At 29.3% G+C, this 18,835-nt stretch overlaps 3 protein-coding genes across 4 annotated transcripts; 1 reads left to right on the top strand and 2 right to left on the bottom strand.

The window, feature by feature from the left end:
* Window positions 1–3,253: 3,253 nt before the first annotated feature.
* LOC132942503 (ribosome biogenesis protein BOP1 homolog) lies at window positions 3,254–7,764 on the bottom strand. Its single transcript, XM_061010941.1, has 12 exons — window positions 7,448–7,764; window positions 7,222–7,373; window positions 7,046–7,163; window positions 6,642–6,977; window positions 6,411–6,578; window positions 6,159–6,333; window positions 5,832–6,041; window positions 5,662–5,765; window positions 5,335–5,508; window positions 5,153–5,252; window positions 3,537–3,732; window positions 3,254–3,465 (listed from the first exon to the last, which is right to left on the bottom strand). The coding sequence occupies exons 1-12, from the start codon at window positions 7,550–7,552 to the stop codon at window positions 3,312–3,314; spliced, it is 1,992 nt and encodes a 663-aa protein (XP_060866924.1). The 5' UTR covers window positions 7,553–7,764; the 3' UTR covers window positions 3,254–3,311.
* Window positions 7,765–7,942: 178 nt separating this feature from the next.
* On the top strand, window positions 7,943–13,402 carry LOC132942504 (cytoplasmic tRNA 2-thiolation protein 2). Of its 2 annotated transcripts, none has more exons than XM_061010942.1 (9): window positions 7,943–8,239; window positions 8,388–8,462; window positions 8,518–8,717; window positions 8,781–9,003; window positions 9,071–9,206; window positions 10,582–10,725; window positions 10,793–10,942; window positions 11,014–11,244; window positions 13,204–13,402. In XM_061010942.1, the coding sequence occupies exons 1-9, from the start codon at window positions 8,181–8,183 to the stop codon at window positions 13,300–13,302; spliced, it is 1,317 nt and encodes a 438-aa protein (XP_060866925.1). In that variant the 5' UTR covers window positions 7,943–8,180; the 3' UTR covers window positions 13,303–13,402. The 2 variants fall into 2 exon arrangements, with proteins under 2 accessions (XP_060866925.1, XP_060866926.1); XM_061010943.1 differs by having other exon boundaries at window positions 8,393–8,462.
* Window positions 13,403–13,754: 352 nt separating this feature from the next.
* On the bottom strand, window positions 13,755–18,302 carry LOC132942505 (deoxynucleoside kinase-like). Its single transcript, XM_061010945.1, has 5 exons — window positions 17,883–18,302; window positions 17,616–17,758; window positions 14,980–15,098; window positions 14,761–14,918; window positions 13,755–14,283 (listed from the first exon to the last, which is right to left on the bottom strand). The coding sequence occupies exons 1-5, from the start codon at window positions 18,231–18,233 to the stop codon at window positions 14,068–14,070; spliced, it is 987 nt and encodes a 328-aa protein (XP_060866928.1). The 5' UTR covers window positions 18,234–18,302; the 3' UTR covers window positions 13,755–14,067.
* Between the last annotated feature and the right edge of the window lie 533 nt (window positions 18,303–18,835).

The raw sequence follows: 18,835 nt of genomic DNA on the forward strand, positions 1-18,835 counted from the left end.
CTTACAAATCTTTAATAAATATAAATATAAGATCGTTTTTTAATTTTGCAAAAGAGCTAATTTTCATAAGCTACGTGGTAACCCATGAACAGGTGACATTTTACCAGCTAGAGAAATACCAATGTTTTCCTAAATAACTCCTCACCAATTATATTTCTATGACAGTTATAAAATAAATAATACAATTTTGAAAATGATATACAATCATTCCAATCTAGTACGGAATAACATAATAATATATACACATTACACCTATATAATAATATATACCTACCTATAAATTATTATATGGGTTACACAAAAATAATAAATTTCCTTTTGCCAAAGCAAAATACTTGTGTGAACAGTGAACACATCTTTAAAATGCGAATTGTTTTAAATCCCTGCTTATTGCACATCTAGAGCATTAGTAGAACCACTATTCAAAATTCAAGTTCACTTGTTTCGTCGATTTCAGAAATATTGATTATTATTTTTATTTAATATACCTACGGTACATTGTGCACAATGCAACATTGCCCTCGCATTTCTTACAATTACAACAGATTTTTCTATTTGGCCCGTAAAATATTATACAGTACCTACCTATATAGTTACAAACATTTTTTTTCTAATTAAAAAGTGAATAGGTATTTACTGTGTGTATACAATTCAAATAAAATACGGATAGAACAGATTGGTTTAATGAGAGGGTTTAACAATAATACTTGTCAAAAAGCATATAATTACGTGACTCATTATGCTGTAAAAGTTACTCAGATTAATATATTTCCATGTTTATGTACCTACCTATTAAAAAAAAACTAAATTAAATCGATCATAATCCTATATAAATTATAATTAGTACGCCTTAAAAATTAAAACTGCTGTATAATCGAAACATAAATAAATTATTATTATTATGTATACCTACAACTACCTACCTACTATAATTATTTATATTCTGTCCACGCACGTCAAGGATATCGGTTTCTCATCCTGTCTTATAGAGAAACTATTTATAGGTGTCATATTTAGTCTTTTAATTGAACATTTTAGACGATTATAGCAAACATCAAATATTAAAGTGCAACTATATATATAATTCACTCGAATAAAAAATAATTAATGGCCTTGTTTGCATATACTCTGACATGTACGTGTTTATAGATTACTTATACCTACCAATTGTTCTTCCTATATAATATAGCCCTAGGCCCTTAGAGTAACCTGGTGTACAATGACGTACATAATATTTAACAGCTGTTATGTGGTAGCATACACATTTTAGAAATATTGTGATGTTGTTTTCTTATTACCTATACAATATATAGGTACTGTAGATTTCAATTATCCAGTCAAAAGTTGATTTTATCAAAGCAAATACCAACAATTAGAAATAATTAGAAATTGTAATAGGCTCTTGAACTCTTCAAACCCTCAATACCTTGAACTTTAAGACATTTTACATTTTAACAGTTCTAAAAGTTCTAGAAAAACAATATTTCAAACAGTTTGTACTTTTTTTTGTTAAGACACTATTAAACCCTTAAAACTTAAAATTCAAATTTTATTTTACTACCTACTATAAAACAGGATGAATAGAAACACTTATGAACTTTGAAATATGTATCATAAGAACTTTTCTATTTGAACTTTATAGATGATCAAAACATCGAAATATTGGTCTTATTTAGCACTTTAAGTATGTATATTGAAATTTTTTTAATGTCTAGCAAATTATTTAATATATTTTTACATTAGTGCTTTGTTTCTATTCACCGAAAAATTGTGTCAGTAGTCATTTATAGTTATTTGGTATATTTTTCTATTTTACCAACTGAAGGGTAGATAGAAACATTTATTAAGATTTTTAAAAATGAAGGGAACCACATTTTCAATTAAAAACTTATTTTGTATATTAAATATACAACAATTTTAGAATCTGAGCGGAGCGGTGAATGTATTGATTTTACAATGATGTGTGTTTTTTTGTTTATTTATTTATTTTTGTGTCTGTCATCATTGTTTGGGGCAGTGAAACTGCTTCGATTTTCTTCAACAGTATCTTGTTTGATGGGAAGGTTAATCTAATTGGTGCATTCGGGAAGTCAAAATTTAAAACTCCTAATAGTTTTCAAGTGCCGGGAAAAACAAAATAAAAATTAGGTTAAAACGGTTATTTTTTACGCAAAATTGGTCTTTGACAAAATTTAAAATGTCGACAAAACTAGGTACCTGTACCGTACACCTAGGTAGGTATTTAAACAAAGAATAACGATTTAAATTATTTTTTTATGGTTAGAAGATATTATTTGTGGAGACTGGGGATTTGAAACTTTTATGTAAGTACCTACCTACCTACCTATATAATTTTATTTTATACACGCAATTCTTAAATACAATGTTTTTGGAAAAAATTATTCAACCTACCAATTACTAATAATATTACTATACTAATACGACGAAGTAGCGTACACAGTAAATGAGGCGGAGAGATTTTACTTTGTTTGTAGATACCTTATTAAATTAATATACCTAACAATTATGAACTTAAATATAATAAATTTGATATGACTATACAGTATACATTTATGTTTAAAATAAAATAAGGTAGCTAATCATTTTTTGGCCTGTGACATCAAAAAGGTTGCCAACCCCTGGTTTACACTATAAATACCTATATTATGATGGTGAATGTAAAAAATGCTCAATAACTTAAATATATTAGATAGGTTAAATATAAAGAAAACTATTCAGATTTTTGACTTGATTGAAATGTATAATTAGTAATTACATATTAATTATAATATTAAAAGATGTATTTAATATGCAATTTTCATATTTCCAATATTATTCGTAAAAATAAAATGAATATTTATTTTGTACATTAATTATTACTCAGTTGTCAAGTTCAACAAATTAACTCATACAATTTTCTTTGCAATCACAAGGCTAAGACAAATATGAATAAAAAAAAATAATTTACCAGAATACCTATTCATATGTTATCACATATTATCAAATAAATAATTCATATAAATGCAATATTAACCAGTCTTAGATACAACCTGTTCTGTAGTATCAGCGTATCACTGTGATTCATCAAGGTGCAAACTTTCACAGTTATCCTTCACAGACCCATTCACTTATTCTTTATAAAATGATGACATTTTATCATCAAAAATAGAATTAAAATTAACTGTCAGTTGGTAATCCAAACTGTCATGCTTATTGTTTAAGGAGGATTAAATTTAGTTTAAAAACATTAATATTCAATGTGTATGATCAAGTATATTTCAAAATCATTCTTAAATTATAAATTTTAAAAATCACGTAAACAGCCTAATAGTTTTGTCTGCCCCACAACTAAACACCCATGGTTCAGTAGGATGGAATGTCACGCCAAAAATACCAAAATCTGAGCAATCCTCATGTTCCTTCAGTAATTTTAATGGGACAACTAATGGATTTTGAAGCAAATCACTAAAAATAAAATAATTTAAATAATTTAAAACATCGATAAAGAAAATTAAAAATAAAGCAAATAAACTTACTTATACACCATTCCGTGAGAAACAATCAAAGCTCGGTCATCAGAGCCAGATGCAAACAAAGGATAACGTTTATGGAAAGCAACAGAACGTACAGCCGTTGAATGTAATCTAAGAGTTTTGTATGGTTTGGTGGAAAGATCAAGATCAAACCATAACATTTTTCTGTCATACGTTCCAACAATAAGATTGTCGCCACCTAAATATCAATAAGATTATTAAAACGGTAATAAAACAAAACCTGACGTATATTATGACTAGTATACAAAAAAATAACTTTATATAAAATTCAACATTTTAATTTTAAAAACCAAAAAATTATTAAGTGTTTAATGAATTTAAGGCATATTACAATTTTAAAATATAAAATAAATAATTTTTTGACTGTTAAGTAACAATTAAAGAGGAGTATCGTGCAGTTTTAACAATATAAAAAGCCTTTAACCCTTCTTTCACTGCTCCAGACAATACTATTAAGTCCAAATTATTTACACCATTCACTACTCTAGATGTAATATTACGTTCCTGTGTTTATAATATTATCATTTGCCAACAATCGTACAAATTTAGGAAACCTTGGTTCGCATTGTTTAAAACTTAAATAAATAGATCATATAGATCTCAAAATTTAAATTTAAAAAAAATTAAAAACTAAAAATAATAAATATTTTATTTTAAGTAGCACACACAAGTTGCATTGCATAAATATTAAATTGTGTAGCAATGAAAGGGTTAAGGGAGCTCCAGTCTGTCATTTTCTAAAGGGTAAGAATCAGGCTAATTATGGGGCAGGTACATCCGAGTCTTGTCAATGTGTGCAAATATAAATTAACATTAGTGAGTGTGTACTACAAGCAGCAGCATATTTCAAGATATTCTAGCACTCGCAGGCACGTGTTAGTATATTAAATTAAGAAAAAGTATTTGGTTAGTTTTCGAATAGAAACACACCTTGGCTGTAAAAAGTTGTAAGACTTAGGTTGGTGCAATTTTAATTTTGTAAAAAAAACTAAAATGTATTAACATATCGTCTAGACTCTGGAGAATGATCAAGGAATTTTTTTGAAATTTGAATTTCTTCAATACATATTATGATTGAACAAAATGTTGTAAAAACTAAATTTTTTTGATATTATAAATTATAATATTGTCATAAGTTTAAACTTTGAAAAAGTGCTCAGACGGTTCTCTAGAAGAGATGTTAGTATTTTAACAGTATTAAAATCAAACAACCCAGTCTCACAATTTTGTCACAGCGGAGGGGGTTTTTTTTTTACTGACTAAAAAACAACCTTATTATAAAATCAGGTTTTGAGAAAAGTTTTAGTTGAAATGTTAAGTAATCTTTTTTACTTTACATTTTTTTAAACACTGATCCAGTCTTAACTCAACTCTACTTTGAATTATTTTTGCAAATGCACTTATTTATGGATAAAAGAATAATAAATCACTATTTTATACAGAGTAAATGAGTTAAAATCATCTGTTCTTTGTATCTTATACATCTTTAGCAACCGCTTTTTTGGTGTTAGTTTTGAAATTTTAAATGCAATGATAGAATTATTTTTAATAATTCAAGCATAAATTATTAAGCTGATTTAAGTTCAAAATATGAATACCTGGATGGATAGCCATTGATGAAATCCATTTCGCGAAACTCATTAATTTTTTAAATAACTCTTGTTTAACCAAATCATATATTCTTATATTTTTTTGTGTCTGAAAAATAAAATAGCAGAATTATTTATTTTTTTTAAAGTAAAGAACAATTGTTATAATTTTAAATAAGATAATAATTTACTGCAACAAATAAGAATGGTCTAATTGGGTGGAAAAGAACAGATTGCACCAATCCTTTAGATTTAGCAAATGGTAATTGTGAACGTCTAGTAGACATTTGATGAATGAGAACTGATCGGTTAGCACCATCAGGCATAACTGTAGCAGCATAATCTCCCCGACCATGCCATGTCACCTGAAAAGTACAATTTATCATAATTGTAAGACAATATTTAAGATACTATTAAAAATATTTATGCTCGTTTTAAAAAGTATTTATTAGTTTTATTATAATTAAGTCACAAGCTATAAAGGTATTGAATAATTTATCTTAAGATTACTTATTTACCTGTTTTATTTCTTTAAAATGATTCAACACAAGACGAATGCCATTTTCCCATTCTTCAGGTGTTGCATCGTCCCATTGAACAACTGCTTTGACCTTATCAGAGACTGAAAATAAATTTTTAAGTTATCACTCAATAGACGAGAAAAAAATTGTTTCAAAACAGAACATACCAATTGTCGCTTGAACAGGTGGTGTAGATAGAATAGAATCCGTTTTGGATATTATTAGATGATCACCAACACCTGGATTTATGATTAATAATTTGCGATCAGCTACAACTGCAATCAATGATAAAGCTTTGTTTGGGTTCCATTCAACACTACGCACTATACCTCCAACTGGTATAGTTCTCAAACAACGGCCTGTACTAATTTCCCATACTGAAATTTTTTTTTTTTAAACAAGTACAAAATTAGATTGTTTTTAAATACACTTGTTATTATCTATTACACATATTAAATCAAAATATATATTTTTTTTAAAATAGCATTCATTACTTTTAATGGTCATGTCATCAGATCCAGACAACAAATATTGACCAAGTGGATCAATAGATATACAGCGGACCATATCAGTATGGCCATTAAATACCAATGATTGAATTGTAGGGAAAGGTTGTAGATCTTTAGGACTTGGCAATTTAGGCAATAGATCTTCTGGCTCAATAGTTAACTACGAATAAATTATTAAAATTATTTTATAGTTTAATAAATTTGTTATTTAATAATAAAATATACAAATATACTCACTCTCATTTTTCTAGCTCTAGGACACAAATACAAATCCATACATCTTGTAAATCTCTCCTTGATAAATTTGGGATATGCTGGAACTTGTCTAAGACTAGAATACTTTTGTGGTACATAATGTAACTTGCGCTTCCAAGGAGTTTCTTCTTGTTTTTTCCATATCCTCATCTAAGAAGAAAAATATTAAACACTGTTTGTATAATACCTACAGATACAATAATAATAACTTACTTCTCGCTCGTTAAATAAGAACTCAGGAGGAGGATTATAAGACTCTGCATGAGATGGTAAATTTCTCTTTGGTGCAGGTATATGATCAGTAATGCGCCTCATATGTTTATCTTCAGCATCGTCTGTACTCCACATCATATAGAAACTGCGTTCACGTTTCTTTTCGCGTTCCCTTCGCTTTTGTTCTCTAGTTTTTAGAAGACCTGCTCTTATTAATCTAGCATAACGTTCAACACGTTGAGCTTCCTGTCGACTAGCAATAAATGACCGTTTGTGATCAGCTCCATTACGAATGGGCATGTCCATCACTTCTGATGTAAACCATTCAATCCATGGCTAAATATATATACATACAATTATAAAATATACATGAAAACATTAATTAATATAATAAAAAACCCTACCGCATATTGCTCGTATGTCGAATCAGGTATTTTACTAGACTCTATTCGTTGAATCAATTCTACATCTTTATCGCTTAAGACGACATCTTGTCCAGTTTGTAAATCTCTAACCGTACGCCTATGATTAACAAATTATAAGTGTACATTCAAAATAATCACTGATTAATAATTCCTACCAGAAATCAGGGTTCTCCATTTTTTCCATAAAATTATCCAACTGATCTCCACGTTCAGGCTTAATGATTTTATTACCGTCCCAATCATAACCAATGTGTGGATACTCATCGTACCAATTCATTGGTATGTTTCCAACAGTGTTCCTGATGTCCTTAAAAATAATATACATATCGTCAAAAAATAATTCAAATTCTAAACAGTGAAAGCTAGGTAATATAAACCCACCTCTTCGTCAGAGGTGTCCATTTCTGCTTCATATTCAACATAATCGTTTGCTTTTTCGGCAGGCGGCAGACCGTTCATCTCTTCAGCAGGCTGGGTTTCCTCCATTGTTCTTCTTCACAAATCTGAATCGATATTTTTACTATAATAATAAATTATTATTAACACGTTTTAAGCAAGACAACAATGATATATAGTTTAGATGTCCGATATAGCCATAAAGGTAGTCAGGTAGATACTACATAATATTTAATAAAAATATATAATAATCGTGCCGTATTGTCGTGTGCGGTGTGCCCGTGTCGGTGTTAAGGAGTCACATGGATTTTGCCGTTGCTAACATCGTATATTATAGCACCGAAACCCATATAATACCATATTTATACCACCGATAAATTAATTTTATAACCATGGTATGGTAAATGGTAATCACCAATCGGTGTAATCAGTTATCAGTATTCACGCATGGTCTTCCAAGTTCCGACAACTACGGAGTAGTAGAGTACAGACCACAGGCTACAACAGGTTACAGAGTGTTGAGTCGTGGGCGCACGTCGTGTTGTGATAACTGGAGTATTGGTAACTGGTGTAGTGGTGTTTGGAATGGTGGATCTCAATTCACAAAATATAATTTATTAAATTTTAAAACATCAAATACCTAATTTCTATCAGTTTTTAAATAAAAAAATTTTCCAAAGTTAATACCCTGTTGAAATTTTGAGGATTTTCCGTGACAATGTGTAGCGTTAACGAAGAAGGTGCTGAAGTCTTCGAAGTACTCAAACCTATTGAACCGTAAGACTATTTCATTGTATTTATTTTTTAATGAGTTGATGTCGCATCCTCATTTATTAATTTCTCTTATAAACTAAAAATTCCAAATTAAATCTATATTTTATTTTTTATTTTATATTGAGATGTTGACGATATTGTTTTTACACAGATTAGAATTAAAATGCCGTAAATGTTTAATCGAAGATGGAAATGTTGTTTTACAAAAAAAATTTGTGTACTGCAAGTGGGTAAATATTATTCAACAATTGACTTCCTTAACTAACTAATCTTTATCTTAGGGCTTGTTTTGTGCCTATGGTTACTCATAAGTTTCGTGCTACCGTTGGCAAATCAAAATTAGTTAATAGAGGTGAACGTGTTCTAGTATGTGTAAGTGGCTCCCAATCTTCAGTATCTTTACTACATATGATATGGACAGGACTACAGCAATCTACTTACAAGAGATTAACATTTGATCCTGTAGTGTTATATATTGATGGTAATGACATGAACATGGTTAATGTTAAACTGATTAAAATTAATTCATTTTAAACCATTTCAGAAAGTGTTTTACACGATTATCCCCAGGATCAAGTGAATAAAATTAAAGAACTATTTGAAAAATATGGTTTAACTTACCACATAGTGAAGTTTGCTGCAGCCGTTTATTCGGACAATTGTTTGAATGAAGACACTAATGTTGACCAACATAATGATAAACTACAAAATATTTTTAACAATTTATCTGACCTTACATTAAAAGAAGATATGTTAATGAAACTTCGGTAACAGTCAAATATATTTGTATAATATTTGTATCTATTCATTTTTTTTTTTTAATTTCATTTTTAGTAAACGTGCGATAACAAAATTAGCTGATCTGTTAAAATGTACCCGGATAATGACGGCAGAAAATGAACATAAATTATCTATTCGATTGCTTTCAAATGTAGCTCTAGGTCGTGGATCTCAAATAGCTTTGGACATAGTAAAAAAAACAAATTATTTTATTTTCTAATTTCTTCATAGTATATTCCATTATGGGTATACCTACTAGGTCCCTTACTCCTTACTGAGAACATAATACAGTCAAACTTCCCATTAAAAAACTCCTCTAAATAGTGTGGACGTTGTCTTGGAAACAAACTACAAGCTGAACCCTCCAAATAGTGGACAACATTTTAGCGACTGAGAGTGTCCTGTATTTAAAGTTTTCACTGTATAATTCTTCTAAAGACACTATCGTAACTCTAATACATAAAATTATGTGTCAATTACCCGTCCCACTTGAGTTTTTTTTTTATGTACAACGAAAACTGGCTGGCTTTTGGAACTTGTTGCAACTAATTTCTTCTGTATATTAAATATTATGATTTTATAAATAATCGCTGATTATTAATAAATTAATTTCTGTAGCTGTTTAGTTAATAATTTTTAGATAATAACCAGGGCTCGGAACTTAGTGCTCTAAAAAACAATGAAATATGTGCATATGTATGTACTAAAAAAACGCAAATATGCAGTATAATATGCATATATTATTTTATAAAATATATATATTTTAAGGTATAATTATAAAAAAAAAATATTTTTGAATCATAAATATTTTATTTATATTTTTTTTGTTGATGATTTGGAGCTGTTATACTAAATCTATTCCCAGAATCCTAAATTAAAAATAGAATTTATCGAATACAGCGATTATTAAATAATGTTAGGTATTAATTAGTATTTATCCAACATATTAACAACATCACAAATTTTTCATAATATTTACTATAATAAAGTACTGCATTAATGCAGGTACTCCAAAGGGTTATGATTGGTTCTAGAAGTAAAGGGATCTCAGGTGCGTAATTTTTGAAAATTTGTATACGTGATGGTGCTTTTTTAAATATTTTTTTACGTTGGCTACGACTTTACGAACAGTACCAAACTGATTTCGTACTTCTTCTGAAACTCTATAGACCATGAGCAGCACATGTACCATTATAGAGTAGAATGCGTTCAAATAGACTTCCCACGTTTCATCATATACGGTACTATTTATTTGTAAATCATTTAATTTACAATATTCAATTATTGAAAACTTGTATATTTTTGTTGATTTCTAAAACGCTTTAACATAAAATGCATTTATATACTCAAAATCTTTAAATATGCAAAATCTCATAAATTTAGTAAAATATGCAAAAATATGCAAAATAAATTTTTGTATTTCAATAATATGGTTCATGAAACAAATTTTTATCAGATCAGATTAGAAATATGCAGCTTCCTGAGAAAGATGCAAATGCATTAAGTTCCGAGCCCTGATAATAACTAACCTACATTGGCAAGACTTACACTAATACATATTATAGGGGCTTGCCGTCAATAATAAAAATTATGACAACACATCTTTAGTTACAATTCGACCAATGAGGAATCTGTCCGCTAAAGAAATTTCATATTATGCTTTGTTCAATAAGTTGGATGATTTTATGCATTCAAATTTCTTAACAGCTGTATGTATACAAAGGCATTGTGTGTATTGTGTCTGAAAAAGTAAATATATATTTCAATTAATTTTAGACTAGTGAAGATGAATCGATACAAAAAACTACGGAACGGTTTGTAAACGATTTGCAAGTCGATTTTCCTTCTACTGTGTCCACAATATTTAGAACTGGAGAAAAAATATCTGAAAAAACATCAGCTATAGCATATTGTTTATTATGCCAAGTATGTAAATTATTCAATTCATTTTTTATTTTTCCATTCCATTATAATATTATGTTGCATTATATTCACAGGGCATTATGGAAGTCAACATGTCACCTTCCTCAGCTATGGAAGCAACTAAGTATTCAAAATATGTTTCGCTAATGGGAGTTAAAGCATTAAAACTTAGTTTAAAAGAACTTAAAAATGAAGAGACCAATGAAAAAAATTGTAATGGGTGCAATTGTAGAAATAAACCGGATTTAAGAGAAGAAATTATTGAAAGCTTGTGTTATGCTTGCACACATATAATTCAAGAATTAGTAAGGATTGATTTAATAATTGTCATAAAGTGTTTTCCTTTAAGGAGGCTGGAGCAACCATATTTTTCATACATTTAGCTCCATAAATGAAAGAAAATTAAACATACTTCCTGTAGCTCGATTTCAATTTTGAAAAGTAAATTAGGTTTATATTCCTCTTTTCTAAGTTTGCTCAGAAGTGGATTCTTATATTTTTCATTTCGTTCCTATCAACAACTAAGTCAAGTATAAGTATATTTTGATAGAAATATAAACTTACTTTGCATCATATTATATTAATTACGGGTGTTAGAACATTTTGTAAGAATCATAGTAAATATAAAAATATTAAATATTACCTGCATTCCAAACAATTATAAATCAATTAGTGCTAAATTCGTCCCTAAAAGTGCGAAAACGGATTACACACACTAGTGTTCATGGGGGGATGGAGTGGCCAAGCAGACTAAGGCGTCGGCTGTGACGCAGCCGATCCGAGTTTGATACCTTGGCCACGGGCGGCATTTTTCTTCGGGCAAGTCACGGTGTCCGGAGAACAAGTACCGCCATCCCCCCCACCCGGGGCACGGCAGAAACCTACGGGTGCCACATTAGAAATTCTGCCAAAACACAACACACACGTGTAACAACCTACCCAATTTAAAAGCCTACAGTGTCCTCCCCCACACCCAATGGCCTGTTGCCGCGGGTTACCCAATAAAAAAAAAAACTCATGTTCATTTACTTCTAACACTTGACACAACAAAAATGTACATTTAATATGAAATGCCTAAAAACTACCCTTTAAAACATTTGGTGCTCCAAACCCCTTAAAATGCATTTATTCAAATTCTGATTTTTAGAATTTTTAAGTATACATAAAGACCATATTTTCAAATTCCTGATTCCTAATATTTTTTTTTTTACTTAAAGTGTTCTATTTTTCTATGGCGATACAAACTTCTATTTTTAAAATGATAATCCCCGTTTACTGAAAATTTTGATTTAGATAAATCAATAATAAGTTGATTCTTTAAAATGATTATACCTACTAAGGATTTAATATGTAATATTACTTGTTACTGAACACTGTCTTTTACTATTATGCCCTACTCATATGCGTCATGTAAAGAAAAATTACGTTTAGTTAAATATTTCAATTAATACTTTATAAGAGTCCCTACTCTCTATATAGCCTAAGAACACGCCAAGCAAATAAAAAAACTTATGACCCTGAAAAAAAATAGAGGGGTCCCAGCTGCGTTTGCGACCATGGCCAGGTCAAAACCAATGCATCTCCTTATATCTCAAACCTTACCTTCACACAGACCTCCACATTCATGTCACTGAAACAGCCAAGCTATTTTACTCTAAATTCAGAAATCGCCTTCAAAATCACATGAACCATCATGTTAAATGTTACTATCCATCTCCATGCCCAGGAACCTCCCTAGAAGACTTAAGCGATAATGGCCCCAAGATCTTATAAATTAAACACACAAAAACTTAAATAATTTGTAAATTCACAGCAAAATGCCTTCACTGGTTGATTTTCCCCTCAAGTCTGCTACATTATAATATTTTAAAAAACATCCGTTATGCTTATTATACTTTTATGAATAAATTGTATAAATTCTAGAATAAAAAAAAATAAAAAATTGAGATCTTAGGAGTAAAACCACCAATTAAAACAATTGGAGGATAATGCTTCTGAGGGTTCAGGCATAACGGTTTTAAACGTTATAATTATCTGACTTTAAAAATAAAGATAAATTTTATATAAATAAATGGATATTAAATTGTTTTTAGACAATATTTAAACAAATCTGATGTCATACGCCCAATAATATTATTCTCTATAGTTTTGGTGATCGATGATTTTATTCCAAGAATGTATATAATGTGCGTGGGCCAGACAAAACAAAACGTGCACTAACATCCTCTTAAAAATAATGTATAATATTCAATTTTTATTTTCAGGAATCTTTGGATGATTTACCAGAAGAAATACTTAATAAGGAAAAAGAAAGATTACAATTTAAAAAAATGGAAGAACAAATTAAAGATTTTTTGTTGTAAGATTTGGAATAAACGGTTAACCCAAGAATAGTGAACTATATTATAATGTTCTTTTATAAGTAAAAACATTTATCTTTAAATAAGAAATAACATTTCAATATATTGACTCTAGTCTAAATTCTTCTTTGAAAATCATGCTTCCATAATATGATTTACAATATGATGGTAATTAAAGAGAAATAATAATATGATTAATGAACATATAATAAATATAATATTGATCAATAGCAATTGCATATTAAAAATACATAGTTTATTTATCAGTTACCTAAAACTTTATCTATTAATATATTGGTATTTTCCAGAAAACTGCATTTTAACATAATAGTATTAATAAAATAATATTATCCAACATCAAGTATTTTTACTTTATTCTAGTATGTCAGATGTAGAAATTAATTAATTTGCTTACACATATATATTTTTAAACAAAGCGTGCTCAAGTCAATAAGAAATGTTTCAAATGTGCAATAAGTAACATTTACCAGTGAAATAGTTTAAACGAAAAAAAAAAAATGATAATAAATAATATTTTTTTACAAGTATAAATGTATAGATTTTCTTTTTGACTAATCATATTGCAATATGTATTATACTATATTATATATAATTACAAAATATATAGGAAACCTTGTGAAATCCGTGTCCCTTATTCAATATTTTTATTTTTCTATCAAAAGTATTTACGTAAATAAAAGTATAAATATAAAGTAAAAAATATATATGTCTTATAAGTTTAAGCTGACAAAGAAAATAATGTTTAAATTAGACTCTTTGAGCTGGAATAATGGTCGAGGAGTCAGACATCAATTTACAATTAGATGAGATGTGAATGTCATTTATATTTTTACCAATTTCAGTATTTGTGGGACTTGTTTTTGGTTCTCCAAGTGCAGACGCATTTTTAGTTATTAGGTCTCTAATACCTTTAAATTGCTTTTTAACTAAATCCATACTTTGATTAGCATCAACAATCACTACCTAAAACAAACAATTGAATACATTTGGTTAAAATGTAAATAGTAAGCTATTATAATAAACTAGAACAAAGTTATTTAAATAAAAGTGGTTTTCTAAGTAAACATCATTATATTAAAACATAAAACATACACAATATTTATCTTAAGAACAATAAGGGCTTGCATTAATTGATATAGGTTAAATATTGTGGTAATACCTAAGTCCAGTTCGCCATAAATATATCTGAGGCAAGTAAAAATATTTTAATGCTGTTTTTCAACAAAAAACATTAAGAACATTCAAATTTAATAACATAAATTAAATAATAATATGAAAACATATTGTTAAGGAATTTATTTGTTGTCAATCTAAGTGAGGGATTAAATACAAATTTAATACATGATACTTATATCCCTTTGTAACAATGACTCATTACACCTTTCACCCCAACATTTATCAAATCTATGCTATATTTAAAATTATAATAAATTTACTAACAGGTATATTCTTTGGTACGTCAGTAATGTGTACATTTAACCACTTATCATGCAATTCATGTAAATGTTGTATGTATTCCAATGAAACATTTTTTTCTTCAGACCTATTCCTGGTTTTGATTCTTTGGTAAGCTATCTCTGGATCAGTCCTCAAATAAACTAAAAAATAAATATAATATATTAATGTTAAAAAAATTAATGATTTGATATTATGCCATACTTATGAGGTCTGATTCAATTTGAACATTTTCTATTAGCCACTTATACCATGCATCTAGCACAGAATATTCGGGAGCTGCCATAAGATTATCTTTGTATAAGTTTTCAACAAATATATTTCTGGAAACGTAAATATTTTATTTTGTTACTTAAATTTCTGCTTATTTGTCAAATTAGCAATATAATAATAACAATTTTGAATATCAAATATAAATTAAATGTACCTATCATGTACCTTATATTATGTAGTAATTCTACTCAACTTGAAACCAAAAGAGCATAAATATATTGTAACTATTAAAATCTATATTTTTATTAGTTCAAGTAGATATGACATATATGTACTTTTACAATTTAGGTATAAAACAAAAATTGTAATTTGTTCTTAGCCAATTTAGAATTAGGTAGGGTGAACTTTTTTTTTTTCATTTGTTATTTGATACAACATAATAAAAACAAACTATACTCTAGCAAGAGAATGCGCCATTATGTACTAACTAAAACTAGTTCCCCACACAACACCCCGCCATAGGAGAACCTGTTTTGATAGCAGGGGGGTGCGCAGAACGTCTCTCTCGCTGAACTGAGTTATTAAGCAAAATACAGAGCGGCAAGGTTAAAAATACATTTTAAAACGGTCAACTACTTTTCTAAAAATCCACAAGCCATTACTGTGAGCAAGAATAGTGATTTTACATAAAATATTAAGAAGATATGCAAAATAAAAGTTTATCACTGTTTAGAAATCAAATGATTCAAATAAATACTTTAAGTATTCATAATTATTTCATTTTTTGTTGATATTGAATGTAAAAACAAATTAAATTTATATGTGAACTGTTGAACTAAAATGGACATCAATTGACAATATCTAACAACAATAATTATAGTTAATTATTAAGTAATAACTATTTTTACCATTATAGTTATACAGGATGTAACAGAAAGATCTGACGAAAAAAAAATTATGCTACTTAAACGTATGACAACAATTGTTAATATTATGTGATAAGTAAATAATTTAAGAAATATACACATGTCAGCAAATTCCCAAAACAATTTAAGATATTAAAATAATTCTAAAAAATAAACTACTTGACTTATACAACTGTTTTTACCATCAAAATTATTCTTATAATCAGTTTCACAAATAGGATATATTGAAATTATCCAAAAAATTTAAATCAAATTTAAATTATAATTTTATGTATATTATACATGTAACGCGAGTGACTAAAAATTATATATATAAAAAAAAACTTTAAAATTTTGAACATAGCATTTAAAAAGTTAAAAAGTTAAAAGCATTTAACAAGTTATGGCATCTGTCAGATCTCAGTGGGACACCCTGTACTATAGTATATTGATAAAAAAAAATATTTTTATGTTAATTCCTTATCATGATTAAGGATCGTTAAAACCTAATTAATATATATAAAATGTAGATTTAACATTGAAAAACCACAAATTATTCAATATTTTTTTTTAAATAATAATCACGAGGTATTTCATTAGAATATTTATGATAATGTTTATAGAATTGAGCAAACAACAAAAATACTTTGATCTATTATTACATATTCATATTTATTTCTCAATAAAATATTATAACAAATAAGTTTTGATATTTTAATTGTGTGCACAAGCTATCAAAATGCTTAAAATACAGATTACACCATAAAATGTAAAAAAGAAAATATTATTTAACAGTGTAGTTAGGTATTAATAAAGAAAATAGAATACTTGAAATATTTTTTTTGTTTATTTGTTTATGTTTATGGGAAGCTAAAGAGTAACAAGAGTTTTTAATTTAAACAAATTATTATGTAGAATTATAGAACAAGTCAACATGAGTCATGCAATCATTTCCATTATATTATGTAACTATAAATTGAAAAATAATAGGTACAAGGAAATTAAAACAAAATTTAAAATTTATATATCAGCTGTTGGTAACTAATATTTGATAGAAATAATTTCATATTTGCCATTTTTTGTTATTCATTAAGGTTAGGAATGTCAGTCTGTGAAACATTTACATTTTTAAGACTTATGATTTATAATCACACAATACACATCTGGTTATCAATCCGTTTAAATCTTAAAAAAAAACCGCTTTAGTTGCATACCCCCCACTATCGGTATATTCAGTACATATATATATATATATAAATATATATCATCTATATATATACACGTATGTATTATATGGGCGAGAAACACTGACAATACCACACTTGAATATTAACATGAATAGCAATAATATTATGTATCTGTATCATGACGTATTATATCGGCAAGTTGAAACATAATAAGTTTCCAAAACGCCAGTAGAACTGCGTAAAAATAAAAATACAACCGTGGAGGTACAGCGTCCAATCAAAATGCTTGCCTACGTGCCGTGAAAAAATCAGAAGCTCAACATGTTAAAGAAAAACGAGTATCCTCTCACCCACTAAGTTCCTGCCAATTCAATCTGTCGTTATATTATGTTGGTTTTACCCACGGCGGCGGCCGGCCTACGATAATACTAATTTCCACCTTTAATAATAACAACAATACGATATTTTATAACAATGACAGAATGGGCGGGAAAAAAATTATGACAAATAATCAAAATCCAAAATGGGTAATTACCGGGCGCTATAGATGGACCGTTCCATTATCTTGATGTTCTGACCGGGTAGTTTCGGTCTGGTCTGGTGCAGTTCCAACATGGTCCTCTGCACGATGGACTGAAACGCGAAGCTCCACCGTTTCGGGTCCTCGTACATCAGGCCCTGGAAAAACGAAAACTTACAATACACTGTGCATGGGTATAATACACCGGCGGCTAGGGCCGGAAGTACGCGGCGACTGGGAGATCCCGGTACGCCGGCGAGACGACGACGACGACGTGCTCACCAAAAAGTTATGGCCGCGCACGTCCTGCCATTTGTGCACCGGTTCCTTGGCGAGGTACACGTTCGGGCAGTCTGCGAACTGTTCCAAAAAAGTAGTTTTTCCGCTACCCACGTTCCCCTCGACGAACACCGTGTACGGTCGGCTGCCGCATTCGTTGACGGCCATGTTTGCTCGAGTCCTGGAAATAAACTCCGCGGCAATGTTGTACAGCAAATGACCTGGACGTCGACGAGACGTGTTCGTCGGGTGGATACAGAGGCGCGAAACCGGCGGTGCGCAACGGAGCAATGACGTTGTAGACAATGGAGACAAGCCGTGGTGGCGTCGACAACACAAACACAACGAATTCATCGCTTTTAACCGCCAAAACTTGTTGTCCCCCCTGACCCGTTGTTGTCGTTGTTGAAACCGAACCGATTATGTTATGCCGCCGCTGTTATCGCCCTCGAGACTACTATCAATTCAAATGCCATCATGTGGGCCGTGCGCGTGACCGGCAACGGCGTCATGATTGTTTGGCTTTGAACTTTGGGACTTGGGTACTAATTTCTTAATTTATTATTCGAAAACCGTGAAAGAACAGCTCTACAACGGTGGCTATCAGGCTATGGAACCGTGGTTAAGCTTTATTTATGTACATTTACGTCCGCATTTAATTTAATATAGTTATTAGATCACAGAATAATTATTCTGTGGTCATACATAGCCCCTAGGTCTTTACATTTGAAAGTTTTAAATTTAAAAATAAGGCATTTCTGTTTGTGATAATTCGAATTTTGTTGAATGTAATTCCCCCGAAAAAAATCTATACTGATATTAAAGAGTATAGAATACCTGCTATAAAAGAAAAGAAATATACAAAATATAGATCACTGAACTAAATACATATTTAATTTAGTCTTCCGTGTAAAATATTAGATTACCAGAATACCTATTGATACTATAAATAATAA

The sequence above is a fragment of the Metopolophium dirhodum genome, chromosome 4, assembly GCF_019925205.1.
Source record: "Metopolophium dirhodum isolate CAU chromosome 4, ASM1992520v1, whole genome shotgun sequence".
Taxonomy (NCBI): domain Eukaryota; kingdom Metazoa; phylum Arthropoda; class Insecta; order Hemiptera; family Aphididae; genus Metopolophium; species Metopolophium dirhodum.

Coding starts and splice junctions, on each gene's coding strand:
- LOC132942503 (XM_061010941.1), bottom strand. CDS start 7,552: ATGGAGGAAACCCAGCCTGCTGAAGAGATGAACGGTCTGCCGCCTGCC. Junction 5,766..5,831: donor ACCTGTTCAAGCGACAATTG/GTATGTTCTGTT, acceptor ATTTATTTTCAG/TCTCTGATAAGGTCAAAGCA. Junction 3,733..5,152: donor ATCAATGGCTATCCATCCAG/GTATTCATATTT, acceptor ATTGATATTTAG/GTGGCGACAATCTTATTGTT.
- LOC132942504 (XM_061010942.1), top strand. CDS start 8,181: ATGTGTAGCGTTAACGAAGAAGGTGCTGAAGTCTTCGAAGTACTCAAA. Junction 9,004..9,070: donor GATATGTTAATGAAACTTCG/GTAACAGTCAAA, acceptor TTTCATTTTTAG/TAAACGTGCGATAACAAAAT. Junction 10,726..10,792: donor ATTCAAATTTCTTAACAGCT/GTATGTATACAA, acceptor AATTAATTTTAG/ACTAGTGAAGATGAATCGAT.
- LOC132942505 (XM_061010945.1), bottom strand. CDS start 18,233: ATGAATTCGTTGTGTTTGTGTTGTCGACGCCACCACGGCTTGTCTCCA. Junction 17,759..17,882: donor TGCGCGGCCATAACTTTTTG/GTGAGCACGTCG, acceptor TCGTTTTTCCAG/GGCCTGATGTACGAGGACCC. Junction 14,919..14,979: donor AATTGAATCAGACCTCATAA/GTATGGCATAAT, acceptor TTTATTTTTTAG/TTTATTTGAGGACTGATCCA.